The 14,485-nt window shown below is 40.2% G+C and overlaps 1 protein-coding gene across 1 annotated transcript in view; it reads left to right on the forward strand.

Annotated features, from left to right (window-relative positions):
• The window catches only part of MST1R (macrophage stimulating 1 receptor), an 89,991-nt gene that overhangs the window by 24,934 nt on the left and 50,572 nt on the right, over window positions 1-14,485 (forward strand). Inside the window, exons 3-6 of the mRNA XM_070738847.1 lie at window positions 5,635-5,823; window positions 6,648-6,773; window positions 7,723-7,893; window positions 13,236-13,414. Coding sequence (XP_070594948.1) covers window positions 5,635-5,823; window positions 6,648-6,773; window positions 7,723-7,893; window positions 13,236-13,414 — 665 coding nt within the window. The remainder of the gene's footprint in view (window positions 1-5,634; window positions 5,824-6,647; window positions 6,774-7,722; window positions 7,894-13,235; window positions 13,415-14,485) is intronic.

Consider the following 14,485-nt stretch of genomic DNA (forward strand, 5'->3'; position numbering starts at 1 on the left):
AATACAAAAAATAGTATAAGGGCAGACTAGATGGACCATGAGGTCTTTTTCTGCCGTCAGTCTTTTATGTTTCTAACTGATGGTGGGAATTTCACACACACCCCTCACCGACTTGGAAGCAATTGCTGGTTGGCCACACCCCTGAACTGAGTTTTTGTCACTGTTCATGTGAGTGTACCCCACGCAAAGCGCATGTGACTGTGTGGCCATGCGGCAAGCAATGTGTGCACATTGTGGCGCAGCAGAAAGTGAACTGGTAGCAAGTTAAGTTAGAACCCACCCTTGAAGCAGGAGTTGTCAAAGGAAATATACATTAACTGACTGCAATGGTCCCTGAGGGTATTTGATCAGTGCAGCTTATAAAGAAGCTTCCATGATGCATCACAGCTTTGTCAGAAATTATTTGGGCATGTGTAGGTCCCAAAGAGGGGAATTCACCATAGCTATAGGTATCGGAGATGATCTCATCAACCTATCCCAGGTGATGCCTTCAGTATTGTTTACTATAAGTCTGAGTCATAGAAGATTCAGTCTGGGACATTCCTTCAGACAGATTGTGATCTGGCTATGCTTGGCATGTTCTTTGATCAGAGAGAGTACAACAAGGCTTCCTTTCATGCAGTTGATTTCAATAGCACCAGACACTGATTGGGTTCTCACAATTGTGTTAAGTTTCTTTGGTGGATTTGGAATTGATTTACCATGCTGTATGACTGAGTCCATTCAATATGATTTAATACAATCAGGGTTTATGACTTAATAGGTTATGTGAACTTAGCTGAGCAGCTATTAACCCAAATTGGTGGTTAGCGCAATGAATGAAGGACATTTAACAATCGAGCTACCAGACTATAGTAAACAGAGCAATTTTCTACACCCGTGGGTGCGTAACATCTTTTTAGACTGTAAATCTAAGACCAGAAACTGTTTTTTAATTGGTCTTTAAGATATACTTCCCAAGATGATGATTTCGTCCATCGTATTTGAAGAGGACCTTAACATCTAATGGTTTGTGGGCTGTACGCGATGTGTCCACAGGTGGCTACTAAGACCTATATGGGCACAAAATGTTCTGCCAGATGTTGGGCAGACATGTGTGGGCACCATTGTCACAGCATTGCAGCTCTGGCTTTGCGGAGTGCTCACTTCTCTTCTGCTATGATTGTGCTTCTGGCCTCAGATGTCTGGCAGCCTTGATGGATCAGCATGCACCATGTTGATCAATCTTGTGCCAGGGTTTCCCAGGAAGTGGTGTTGATATTGAGGGACTTGATGGAGGCTTTGTGTTGTCTTTGTATTGTTTACTTTGTCCCCCATGCAATCACTTTCCTTTAGACAGCACACCATAGAGGAGTTGTCTAGGGGTGCAATGTTCCAGCATGTCTGGGCTTTCATCAGCACGGTATGAATTGATGACAGGCCTGCTCTGGAGAGGACCTCAGTGTCAGGGACCTTATTTTGCCACCGAATCCTCAAACTTGTATGGAGGCAGGTCATGTGGAAGTGATTCAATTGCCTAGCATGTCTCCTATATACAGTTCAAGTCTCACTGGCATACAACATGTAGTTGGCACTACTGCTAGGTAGACTTTGAGCTTTGTAGCAAGGCTTATTCTGCATCGGTTCCACACATTGGTCATTAGTCTGCCAAATGCAGAACTTACCTTGGTGATTCTGCAGTTGACTTTAATGTCAATTGTCACTGCACAGGAGAGGGTACTGCCAAGGTATGTAAATTGGTCCACTGCTTGTAGCTTTTGTCCCTTTACCATGATGGTGGGTTCTTGGTATAATCACCCATTTCTGACAGTCTCAAAATGGGTGAACAGTGCAGTCAGGCGGTAGGGAAAGCAAGTAGGATGCTTGGCTGCATAGCTAGAGGTATAAGAAGCAGGAAGAGGGAGATTATGATCCCGCTATATAGAATGCTGGTGAGACCACATTTGGAATACTGTGTTCAGTTCTGGAGACCTCACTTACAAAAAGATATTGACAAAATTGAACGGGTGCAAAGACGGGCTACAAGAATGGTGGAAGGTCTTAAGCATAAAACGTATCAGGAAAGACTTAATGAACTCAATCTGTATAGTCTGGAGGACAGAAGGAAAAGGGGGGACATGATCGAAACATTTAAATATGTTAAAGGGTTAAATAAGGTCCAGGAGGGAAGTGTTTTTAATAGGAAAGTGAACACAAGAACAAGGGGACACAATCTGAAGTTAGTTGGGGGAATGATCAAAAGCAACATGAGAAAATATTATTTTACTGAAAGAGTAGTAGATGCTTGGAACAAACTCCCAGCAGACATGGTTGGTAAATCCACAGTAACTGAATTTAAACATGCCTGGGATAAACATATATCCATTCTAAGATAAAATACAGAAAATAGTATAAGGGCAGACTAGATGGACCATGAGGTCTTTTTCTGCCGTCAGTCTTCTATGTTTCTATGTTCTATTTGGCTTTTGGAGCTGGCTGATGCATCACTTCGATCTTCTTTATGTTGATAAGGAGACCAAAGTAGTCACATGCTGCTCCAAGATAAGATATTTCCCAACTTAAGGGTTAAACGAAGCTACAAGCAGGTTTTAAAAAGTGATTAAGTGGTTAATCAGTGGCAGTCCAGTCCAAATGCCAATGAACTTCAACTTCCAGTTATTTCATCCAGCATTCCCCATAGATTAATGATACCGCCACGCTCATCTGAAAGTGACCGTTTCTTCATTTGTCAACATTTTTTACCTATGAGGATAGCAAAATGCAAAGTTGTTTTTGAAATCTTTTTGAGACGTGGAAGCTATTTTAAAAAAGAAAATTCTATAACCTCTGGTTCAGAAGCAGCGTTAGCGATAGAAAATTGGCAATAGAATGAGAAGTAGTAGGTGTTTATCGCAAATGCAAAATTAACATTTCCAGTACACAAAAATAAGACTGAAATCAGAAGTTTAATATTTAACCAAATAAGTCAATGTTTTGGGCATTTTTCATGTTCTTACACAAAAAGGTATACAAAGCTGTTTTTTAATAGAATTCTGCATATTTGCTTTTTAAATACTGTACTCTGGACCTTTACCTTGGGAATGTTTGATTTTCAGATACCTTTATCATTTTTATTGTACTTGCTCATTTTCAACACATGGTATATTTGATTCCCCTTTCTTGCCAGACCATATAAAATCAAAATTGATAAGGTTTTGGTCAAATTTCTGTATTTTCTGCTTGAACATCTTTTCTCAAAACTTGACCCATGAGAAGCAGCAGCAATGCCAGCAGCATTAGAATTTTTTTAGCTTTTACTACATTTCACTGGTGTGTGTGTGTGTGTGTGTGTTTTTCTGTCTGCAGTTGTACCAGTTTTAATGATTCATGTCTAAATATATTTTTAGGTCTAATAAAAAACACCCATAATAATAATAATTCATATGCTAGCAGACATAAATATGGGGAAGGTGTTGATAGCATGGATTTGTTTTCCGTTATGAATGCCTGGCTGAAGTCACTTTATCCCAACTTAGTTAGATTTGCCTTCCTGCGTACTTCTATGTATGTTTACTTTAAAGAAACTCCCACTCCAAAGAATTTAGAGACCAATGTGCACTTTAGCCAAGCAATGCAGTTCTAAATTTCTTCATTAATTAATTAATTATTTTTATTATTTTTTTATTTATTGGATTTGTATGCCGCCCCTCTCTGAGGACTCGGGGCGGCTTACAATGTATCAAACTATATATAATGTACATATCTAAAATATCCAATTAATATCGCTAAAAAAACCTTTAAAACCTCTAATAACATTTAAAATCATTCATTCCCTTTCACACAGCAAGATATACTACACTTGTCGGCCAGGGGTCTAGAGTCTAATGGCCCCAAGCCTGAGGGCACAGATAGGTCTTTAAATTTTTATGGCAGGAGAGGAGGGTGGGGGCAGTGCGAATCTCCAGGGGGAGTTGATTCCAGAGGGCCGGGCCCCCCACAGAGAAGGCTCTTCCCCTAGGACCCGCCAAGCGACATTGTCTGGTTGACGGGACCTGGAGAAGGCCAACTCTCTGGGACCTGACCGGTTGCTAGGACTCATGTGGCAGAAGGCGGTCTCAGAGGTAATCTGGTCTGATGTCATGTATGTCTTTATAGGTCATAACCAACACTTTGAATTGCATCTGGAAACCAATTGGCAGCCAATGCAGTTCAATAATTCCTACCCAGCTGAATAAAACTAATCCAAAATAGATTAATAATAATGATGATGATGATGATGATGATGATGACTCTTAGTGGCTCACAACAACAATACAACATGTACAAATCTAATGTTAAAAAACAATGCAAAACCCTTATTATAAAAAGAAACAATCACACAACCTAACAGACCATACATAAAACCATAATTTTATTCCTGGTGACACAGGTGGGTCTTCAGGAGCTTTCGAAAGGCAAGGACGGTAGAGGCAGTCCTAATCTCTGGGGGGAGTTGATTCCAGAGGGCCGGGGCCACCACAGAGAAGGCTCTTCTCCTGGGTCTTGCCAGACAGCATTGTTTAGTTGACAGGACCCAGAGAAGGCCAACTCTGTGGGACCTAATCGGTCGCTGGGATAATGCAGAATGCCATCTTGATAATTAAAGAGACCCTCGAGGGGTGTGCACAATGTATTCATGCAAATATAAACTACAATGTAGAATGCAGAAAGGGACAGAGGACTTCACCATGACTGCTTTTGTGCTGCTAAACAAGTCAGAAACTCCTAACAGATTTGTAGCTCTTTCTTCTTTCAAGTCCTTCAGCTTCTTTTTGGAAAGCATAGGTTACCTGGGGGATGTTTGTTAGAATTGGGAGGTAGCCAGGAAGTTAGGTTTTCTGGGATATGCACTTGGAATGAGAACTGCAGAGACTTGTCTGGGCAGTCTCCAAGAATCAAGCATAATTGAAGAGAAGAAAATAAGATATTGGGAAGACAAGTTTTGACTGATTGTTAAAGAAAACTAGCCAGGACCTCTTGTATGGACAGTGAAATGGGAAGAGCAATACTGAGGTGGGAGTAGATGACTGAATATGTATCTAAGACTGGCACATTTTAAGTTGTTTTTAGTCTCTCTTGGAAACTATTCAAGTGATTGTGGAAAGCTGTGCTTCCACAAAACCCAGTTTGAAAAAATACAGACGATTTTTATTATTTCCTCACTGGTTTAGCCTTGCGGAATAATTAGATTTTTATTTAGATTTCTGGAATAATTAGTATTAACAGATAAAATTGGGAATCCCAACAGATAAAATGTTCAGAATTTCATATCCAGAAGTTGAGTTCCAAACTTTGTTGAGTTCCGGTACTGAAGAGGCAGGACTAATAGCAATCAATAACATTGATTTTCTGACAGTTAGCGAAAGAGCCAGGCTGACAACTCTCTCTTTTATACAGAGCTATCAAATGGCTCAACCATTCCGCAGTCTCCATTTTCCCGCTTGCAAAGTGGTGCTTGGAGTAAACAGTAGGTTCTCAATATCTAATATCCTTCTTTCACATAAGGCCCTGATTCTCCCGCACCGTCTTCTATGCAAAATCTATATTGTGTGAGCCCTGAATTCTTGGTGTCCTTTCTTTGGTGTTTGAACTCTTTTTTTATCTTTGTCATGACAGGTGAATCTCTCAGGCCCGGTGGTGGACGTCAGCTGCAAGAAAAAGCCTACTTTTATTGCTAGGGATGGTTTCAAATTGGACCTCCTACGAGGGTGCATGTCAGATGTATTGCTGACCTCTATCTTTGTAACTGCAATAGGGGAACTTACCGTGGCTCATTTAGGCACATCTGAAGGACGTGTTTTACAGGTTAGTTAAAGCTGTAGCTCTTTGCCATATACAGTACATTGAATCTACCTCAAATATTTATATTAGTAGTATACAATCTGAAATTTCCAGGTTACTTATGTCATATCCTTAATCCTAGCTTGTGGTCCCTGTAGTCTTTTCAGAAGTTGCTATTGAATTGGATCAGAAAAACTAAATCCATAAACAGCATGGAAAATGGTTGCTTGCAATTAATATAATTAAATTAAATTGGAGTTGTTGGAAATCAGATTTGCAGTGATAGGAAGAACTATATTTTCAGTTCCCCTTGCTTCTTAGCAGAGGCCCTAGATAAATTTGGATATTTATTTATTTAATTATTTATTTGTTTGTTTGTTTGTTTGTTTATTAGATTTGTATGCCGCCCCTCTCCGTAGAGTCGGGGCGGCTAACAACAGTAATAAACAGCATGTAACAAATCTAATGTTTAAAATAATTAAAAAACCCTTATTAAAACCAAACATACACACAAACATACCATGCATAAATTGTATAGGCCTAGGGGGAAAAGGGTAGTTCAGTTCCCCCAAGCCTGACGACAGAGGTGGGTTTTGAGGAGCTTACGAAAGGCAGGGATGGTGGGGGCAATTCTGATCTCTGGGGGGAGCTGGTTCCAGAGGGTCAAGGCCACCACAGAGAAGGCTTTTCCCCTGGGTCCTGCCAGACGACATTGTTTAGTTGACGGGACCCAAAGAAGACCGACTCTGTGGGACCTAACTGTGGTCACATCATTTTTTTATAATCACAATTTCCAACAGACAACTCTTGATGGAAATTTCTTTGTGTGCCTACATGTGTATTCCTAGATGGTTCTTGATGGATCCAGTTTATACAAGGCTGAAATGGCCAACTTCTCTTTGGGAGAGAAACTGCCAGTGCTGAGAGAAATTGGCAAGCTGCATCACTCTTTGTTCTTTGCAACAGGAAATGAGGTGAGGCACGTTGAGTTCTCAAGGGAGGCTGAGTCTGCTTTGGCCTGAGACATGTCATGTAGGATTATTGATATTTGTATTTCTGGGAGGTGGAAGATTATCCAGAAGATGCATTGATTTTACATTACAAGCAAATATCACAGGCTGTTAATGTCTACATTCAATGCTTAATATGTAAGTTCAGCAAAACTATTGACAGAGGATTTTCTGTACAAGTTTAGAATGTAGTTCAGGAAAATCTCTTATTTGCTTCCTGAATCCACTCTAAACTTTTGTCGTTGCTGTTGTTATTGCTCTGCTTAATGTGAGCTTTTGAGAAAGAAAAGGACCTTGTTTGTTATGTTTAAGATAGAAGATGTCTTTCACTTCAGGATCATAATGATTGGATTTGTACATACTAAACTGGGATGATGTTCGTCCATTTTTTTAAAAAAGAATGGAACGTCCCAGAGAATTCCAGAATATTCCATTTGCTTCCAAGCTATGCAGAACCTCCTTCCAAACTAGCCACCCTGTAAGTAGATTGGAAGTTTCTGGCACAAGGTACTGAAGCGTTGCTCTGGTCCCAAAATAGATCAGTTTAATACAGAGCACCATTTCCATTGTAGATCTACTGCCAATTAATTTCAGCCATGTTCTGGGTAGAATTAAAGAGAACCCATGACCAATTTTTCTGAAGCCTGGACTATCTTGATCCAGTGTCTCTGCTGTTTTGATTCAAGCTATAGACAGGGAGAAATGCCAGATAAACATTTGAAGCATGCGTCTGTGGAAGTAAATTATATTTACATTTTAAATATTTTTTCTGCTATGAAACTTTCTAGGAAGATGGCCGATAGAATATATAAAAAACATTTTCATAGATTGGGACATTAGCCCAAGTTAGAGCTATGGGAAAGATTGTTAATCCTTTTGTCACTTATCTTGATATTTTTTGTTCATTTTGCAGATATTCCGGGTAAACCAAACTGGTCCAGGCTGTCTCCACTTCCTGACCTGCCTCAGCTGCCTGAACGCAGAGCGTTTCATGCAATGTGGCTGGTGTGGAGATTCCTGTACTCGTCAGGGGGAATGCAAGAAACAGTGGAACCAAGAGAGCTGCCCTCCAGTCCTCACTGATGTATGCAAATTTCTCACTATGATATTGGCCAATAGTATGCAAATAGAGTGACGCTTAATGAAGCCATTTGGTATTGGAAACTTATTTCAATTTGCTTTCCTTCTTAAATGTCTGTTTCAATATTTTTGTTAAAGGTCTTTGTTAATGTATGTGCAGAGCAGTAAAGGGCTACTTTTTTTTTACTATCACACTGTGGGCGTGGCTTATTTTGTGGGTGAGGTTTGCCAGCTATGTGATTAGGTGGGAGTGGCTTGATGAACATGTGACCGGGGGATTGGCTTAAAGGTCACGTGACTGGCTTAAGGGTGGCCAACTTGACGTCACTCATGTCGAGGGTTAGGGTTAGGGTGCCTGGCCTCTCCTCGCCTCAAAGAGATACAATTTCCCTATTTACTCTTACTGAACATCCAAAATATACTATTTAATTCTATGTATATATGCCATATGTGTACATACATATTACACACAGGCGCACAAAAATATATATTATCTGCTATATAAACTATATGCGTATGTACAAAACACACACATACACACACGCACGCACAGCTCTTCTAAAATTATACACATTCAACCTCATTTACTGCGATAGGAAAAACATACCCAGAGCCCAGAAGGGAAAAAAAGAAAAAAAAATCAAACTTTTTCTACCGGTTCTGCGTACCTGACCTGACCCATAGGAGCCCATCACAGATGGGCAGATTATTCCTTGTTTTCAAAGATGTGCACATAGAAACGTTGTATTGGAGTAGATGTGATATACTACACAGATATACTAACGTAAGTTAAAGTTTACTTTAAGAAATAACATAGTCCGATAAACAATCCGAGTCACACACATTCTAATCAGTTCAAAGAATATCAAATTACAAAGTCTTACCAGTTGTCTTTGTCATAAACAGTAAACAAAGATATCAAGCTTAAACACAGTTTAGGGACAATACATAACTACAACACATAGAATGCAAAGCATGTAGTGCAAACTAACAGAGAGAATGCGAGAGGGAATAATGGAGAGAATAACAGAGTGACAGAGAGAATAAACTATGATCTCTAGCTCCCTCTTATGGCAGTCTGCAACACCATCAGCCAATCAGACATAGCTCAGTTAAAGCTATATACATTAACACATGTTGTTGGTTTATAGATTGCTAAGCTAAACGTTAGACAGAGTCCTAACAATCTTTTGGATCATTTGCTTTCCTTTCCTTCTTCCTTCTTCTTTCTCCTTTATCATGATTGGGATTCAGAGCATAAAGAACCTTTATCTTCCTTCTGTATTTCCTCCACTTTCACTTCTGCTACAATTGGCTCTAGTACAGTGATGGCGAACCTTTTTTTCTCTCAGGTGCCGAAAGAGCATGCGTGCGCACTATCATGCATAGGCAAGTGCCCACACCCATAATTCAATGCCTGGAGAAGGAGAAAACGCCTTCCTCCACCCCCTGGAGGCCCTCTGGAGGCTGGAAACGGCCTGGTTCCCAACTTCTGGTGGGCCCAGTAGGCTTGTGTTTCACCCTCCCCAGGCTCAAAAGCTTCCCTGGAGCTGGGGGAGGGTAAAAACGCCCTCCCCCATCCCCCTGAGGCTCTCTGGAAGCCAAAAACGCCTCTGTGCAAGTCGAAAACCAGCTGGCCAGCACACACATACACATTGGAGTTCAGCTAGGACAACGGCTTGCATTCCAGCAGATATGGCTCCATGTGCCACCTGTGGCACATGTGCCATTTATTTTATTTATTTATTAGATTTGTATGCCACCCCTCTCCGTAGACTCGGCCATAGGTTTGTCATCACTGCTCTAGTAAATTGTAGATCTTCTGTAACTTCGTCAAAGGAGATAATTAATTTCTCTAAATATAAGGTACAAAATAAATAATGTGTCAGATGTAAGTCACCAAATCCACATGTGTAGAGTTCAATGTAACTCCTTGATTGTGTTCTTCCTGTATTACAGGAGTTAGCTTGAAATCTATATGTGTGGTTCTGGTCACATCGCCTGACAGTAATCCCTCTACACTGTTTACCTTCCATTGGAACAGATAGATAAGGTTCCATGGAGCTTGGTGGGTGGGTGAGTGGGTGGGTGGGTAGGTCAGTCTTGGATTTCTTGCAGCTGTGCAATGACTCAAGACTAATTCCTTGCTTGATCCCTCCTTCTTGTCTGTCTGGTTGTTTTCCAACAGTAAGGTATGAAATCCAATGTAAGCCAATGTAATGATCTTAATGTTGTAAGTAGTGTATAATTTCAGTTATGTTCCCACTCAGCCCATGTTTTTCTAAAGAATCCCAAATCCTTTAATCTCTCCTCTTAAGAGAAACAGTCATTCTGCACTTTTTCCAGCTCCTTCGCATTGTTTTTCAACAGCTACCTTTGGAACTGTATACAGTATCTCAGATATAAACATACCATAGATTTCTGTACCAGGCCATGATGGTGCTGACTTTTCTTTTTTCAAACTTTTTTCCTAATGATTAGGGATGTGAAATTGCTTTTTTTTTGTGTGTGCAACAGCTACACACAGTGATGGGCTCCTACGGGAACGGTCAGGAACGCAGTTCCAGTAGCAAAATTTGGAGCTCCACCCCAGAGCACCCAATTTGTACTGAAAGATGTTGAAACAAAATGCATAAGCCACACCCACAGTGTGGTAATAAAAATTTTGGTAGCCCATCACTAGCTACACATGAAATTGACATCTTCGTTACAAAATCCACGTTGACTTCCAAAATCTTTTTCCTCGGTATTTACAGACACGTCAGTGCATTTATGAAATCAGTATTCTTTATACTAGTTTAAATGGAACTTTTTTTGGAAGTTTTCATAATCAGATGTGTTCTTTGACATTTGAATAATATATTTTCATCTACAAACTTGGCCAGCTCCCTGCTGAACCTGAAGTTACATTCATAATCTTTGCATCTTTTAAAAGCTGGTATGACTTGCCTATTACATAAGAAATTATCATTGCTGCCAATCGATTGCAGTCATAAAAATGAATGACTCTTGGTGTTGACTTTTTCTTGGCAGGCAGTAGGAAATAATTGTTCTCTTAGTTGCTGGCTTTCCAAGTGCAAAAAAAATTTTTTTTAAAGGCTCAGTGGCTATTTGAAACTAGGCAATCTTTACTTTGCCTGAACAGAGAGAGATACTGTGCACCAAAATATTGTAGCATCGATACATCTTTCGCCAGTCAGTTTCAAGTAGCTTTTCTGTAGTTTATTTATTTTTATCCAAACAAACGTTAATCAAGTAAACTTTCACCTTCACATACCATATACTGTATAGTAATTGCGAAGGGCTTATTGGCTAAATTATTTAAACTGTGCAATACAGGAAACCACTGAAATGCCTAGATCGCTTGAATATTTCTTAAAGTAAAATGTTTCTTAAAGTAAAACGGTCAAAAGAAAACTGTTACACGATTTGTACTTTCTGTTCCTTTGTACAGCTAACTTTGTTATATAAAAGTAAAGACAAAGAGTGTTTTATATAGAATCAAATTTAGTTTTTATTTTTAATAGAAGAGAACAGGACAACAGATTTGGAAAGAACCTTGGAGGTCTTTTAGTCCAACCCCTTGTTTAGGCAGGAATCCTATATCATTTCCGACAAATGGTTATCCAACATCTTCTTAAAATCGTCCAGTGTTGGAGCATTCATAACTTCTGGAGGCAAGTTGTTCCACTGATTAATTGCTCTAACTGTCAGGAAATTTCTCCTTAGTTCTAGGTTGAATATATAGCAAAAGAATTCAAATTCAGGCGGGGCTATGTTGATACTCATTTATTTATTTTTTAAATTTATTTATTCAATTTTTATGCCGCCCTTCTCCTTAGACTCAGGGCGGCTTACAACATGTTAGCAATAGCATTTTTTAAAAACAGAGCTAGGCTATTGCCCCCACAATCCGGGTCCTCATTTTACCCACCTCGGAAGGATGGAAGGCTGAGTCAACCTTGAGCTGGTGATGAGATTTGAACTGCTGACCTTCAGATCTACAGTCAGCTTCAGTGGCCTGCAGTACAGCACTCATGCATGTGCAGCAGTCTGAACAGGACAGAAATATATTTGTTTAAAGTCTGTTTCGTGACTAATCAGCAGTCCCTTTACATAGTCATTTCTTGCTGATTTGATCAGCAGCATTGATACTAGCGTGCCTTTAAAAATGCGTAGGTGTCATGAAAATGACCTAGGATAGGTCACAATTTTTATCTGTATCAACTTGAATCTTTCTGGTTTTACTTTGTTTTAGTTATACAAGCATACCCCATTGCAAGTGATAAGGACAGTTTCTTCCAATGAATTGCATCATAATCTAGCTTTCGCAACAACGGGGTAGACAGAGTATACATGGAGAAAGTTTGTCATTTCCCCTGGACATTCTCTCTGTTACAGAAAAGCGTCTGCCCTTTTGACTGCTGCTTCTAACTGAGTTTGAGGCATAATATTTAACATTTCAGTAGAAGATAGTGGGAATTTAGGTCTGTTCCTGCTCTGGTCCTTAACTAGAATAGAATTCTTTATTGGCCAAGTGTGATTGGACACAGAAGGAATTTGTCTTTGGTGCACATGCTCTCTAGTGTACATAAAAAAATATACATTTGTCAAGAATCATGAGGCACAACACTTGATTGTCAGAGGGGTCAAATAAGCAATCAGGAAACAATCAATGTTAATAAAAATCTTAAGGATACAAGCAACAAGTTACAGTCATACAGTCATAAGTAGGAGGAGATGGATGATAGGAACGATGAGAAAAAACTAGTAGTAATAGTAGTGCAGACTTAGTAAATAGTTTGACATTGCGGGAATAATTGCGGGAATTATTTGTCTAGCAGAGTGATGGCATTTGGGGAAAAAACTGTTCTTGTGTCTAGTTGTCTTGGTGTGCGGTGCTCTATAGCAGTGTTTCCCAACCTTGGCAACTTGAAGATATCTGGACTTCAACTCCCAGAATTCCCCAGCCAGCATTCGCTGGCTGAGGAATTCTGGGAGTTGAAGTCCAGATATCTTCAAGTTGCCAAGGTTGGGAAACACTGCTATAGAGCAACATTTTGAGGGTAGGAATTGAAACAGTTTATGTCCAAGATGCAAGGGCTCAATTATGACGAGAGTAGAAGAAAACCAGTGAGGATAATTGACCAGTGGAACAAATTGCCTTCAGAAGTTGTGGGTGCTTCCTCACTGGAGGTTTTTAAGAAAAGACTAGACAGTCACTTGCCTGAAATGGTATATAGCATCTCCTGCTTGAGCAGGAGGCTGGATCAGTAGACTTCCAAGGTCCCTTCCAGCTCTATTCTGATTCTGAATCTTGATGATAATTATTATCTGCTTTCCCAGTTTCATCCCAGAAACGCACCTCTGTATGGTAGCACCAAGCTGACTCTCTGTGGCAGGGGGTTTCAGTCTCGCCCGTATTTCTCTGGCACTGCTGGCTCACACTCAAGCCCTGGGGACTACTTCATTACAGTAGGAGAGAGGACCTGCTCCGTGATATTTGAAGAGAGCTTAGCAAACCGGTAAGAAGAAAGTCTGTCTCCCTTCTCTCTCGCAACTTGGTTTCCGCCCAACTCTGTCTCATGGATATGCTCATACATCAACAGTCACAAAAGAATTTCTTCAGGTTAACTTCATGCATACATATATGGGAAAGTGGGGGTGAATAAAACATGGAGATGGGCATTGTTTGCCAATTATACAGCTTTTTTGCTTGGCCGGAGGGAAATGAATCCAGGGAATCCACATTTACCTTTTCTAAAATTTCTGGATCATTTCCCCAAGGAGCGTCTGTCACAGGGCTTGTCAGTGGGACAGTGTAGAGTTTGGTACTGTGTAGGGATGAAAAAATGGGTCCAAGGGCAGGCTACAAAAATAGTGGAAGGTCTTAAGCATAAAACTTATCAGGAAAGACTTAATGAACTCAATCTTTATAGTCTGGAAGACAGAAGAGAAAGGGGGGACATGATCGAAACATTTAAATATATAAGGTTCAGGAGGGAAGTGTTTTTAATAGGAAAGTGAACACAAGAACAAGGGGGCACAATATGAGGTTAGTTGGGGGAAAGATCAGAAGCAACGTGAGAAAATATTTTATTGAAAGAGTAGTAGATGCTTGGCACAAACATCCAGCAGACGTGGTTGTTAAATCCACAGTAATTGAATGTAAACATGCCTGGGATAAATATATATCCATCCTAAGATAAAATACAGGAAATAGTCTAAGGGCAGACTAGATCAGTGTTTCCCAACCTTGGCAACTTGAAGATATTGGACTTCAACTCCCAGAATTCCCCAGCCAGGGAATGCTGGCTGGGGAATTCTGGGAGTTGAAGTCCAGATATCTTCAAGTTGCCAAGGTTGGGAAACACTGGATTAGATGGAGCATGAGGTCTTTTTCTGCCATCAATCTTCTATGTTTCTATGTTTCTAAATGCTACCGGTTTGGGTGAGCCGATCGGTCATCATAGAGCCAGTAATGATTGCAGCACGAGGCTTCCCCCATTTGCATGGATGCTGCCATTTCTTTCACCCTTTGGGCATTCACAGAATGAGTTATGCATGCGCAGAGGATAAACGAACCCAAATGGCGG

This window comes from Erythrolamprus reginae, chromosome 2, assembly GCF_031021105.1.
Source record: "Erythrolamprus reginae isolate rEryReg1 chromosome 2, rEryReg1.hap1, whole genome shotgun sequence".
Classification (NCBI taxonomy): Eukaryota; Metazoa; Chordata; class Lepidosauria; order Squamata; family Dipsadidae; genus Erythrolamprus; species Erythrolamprus reginae.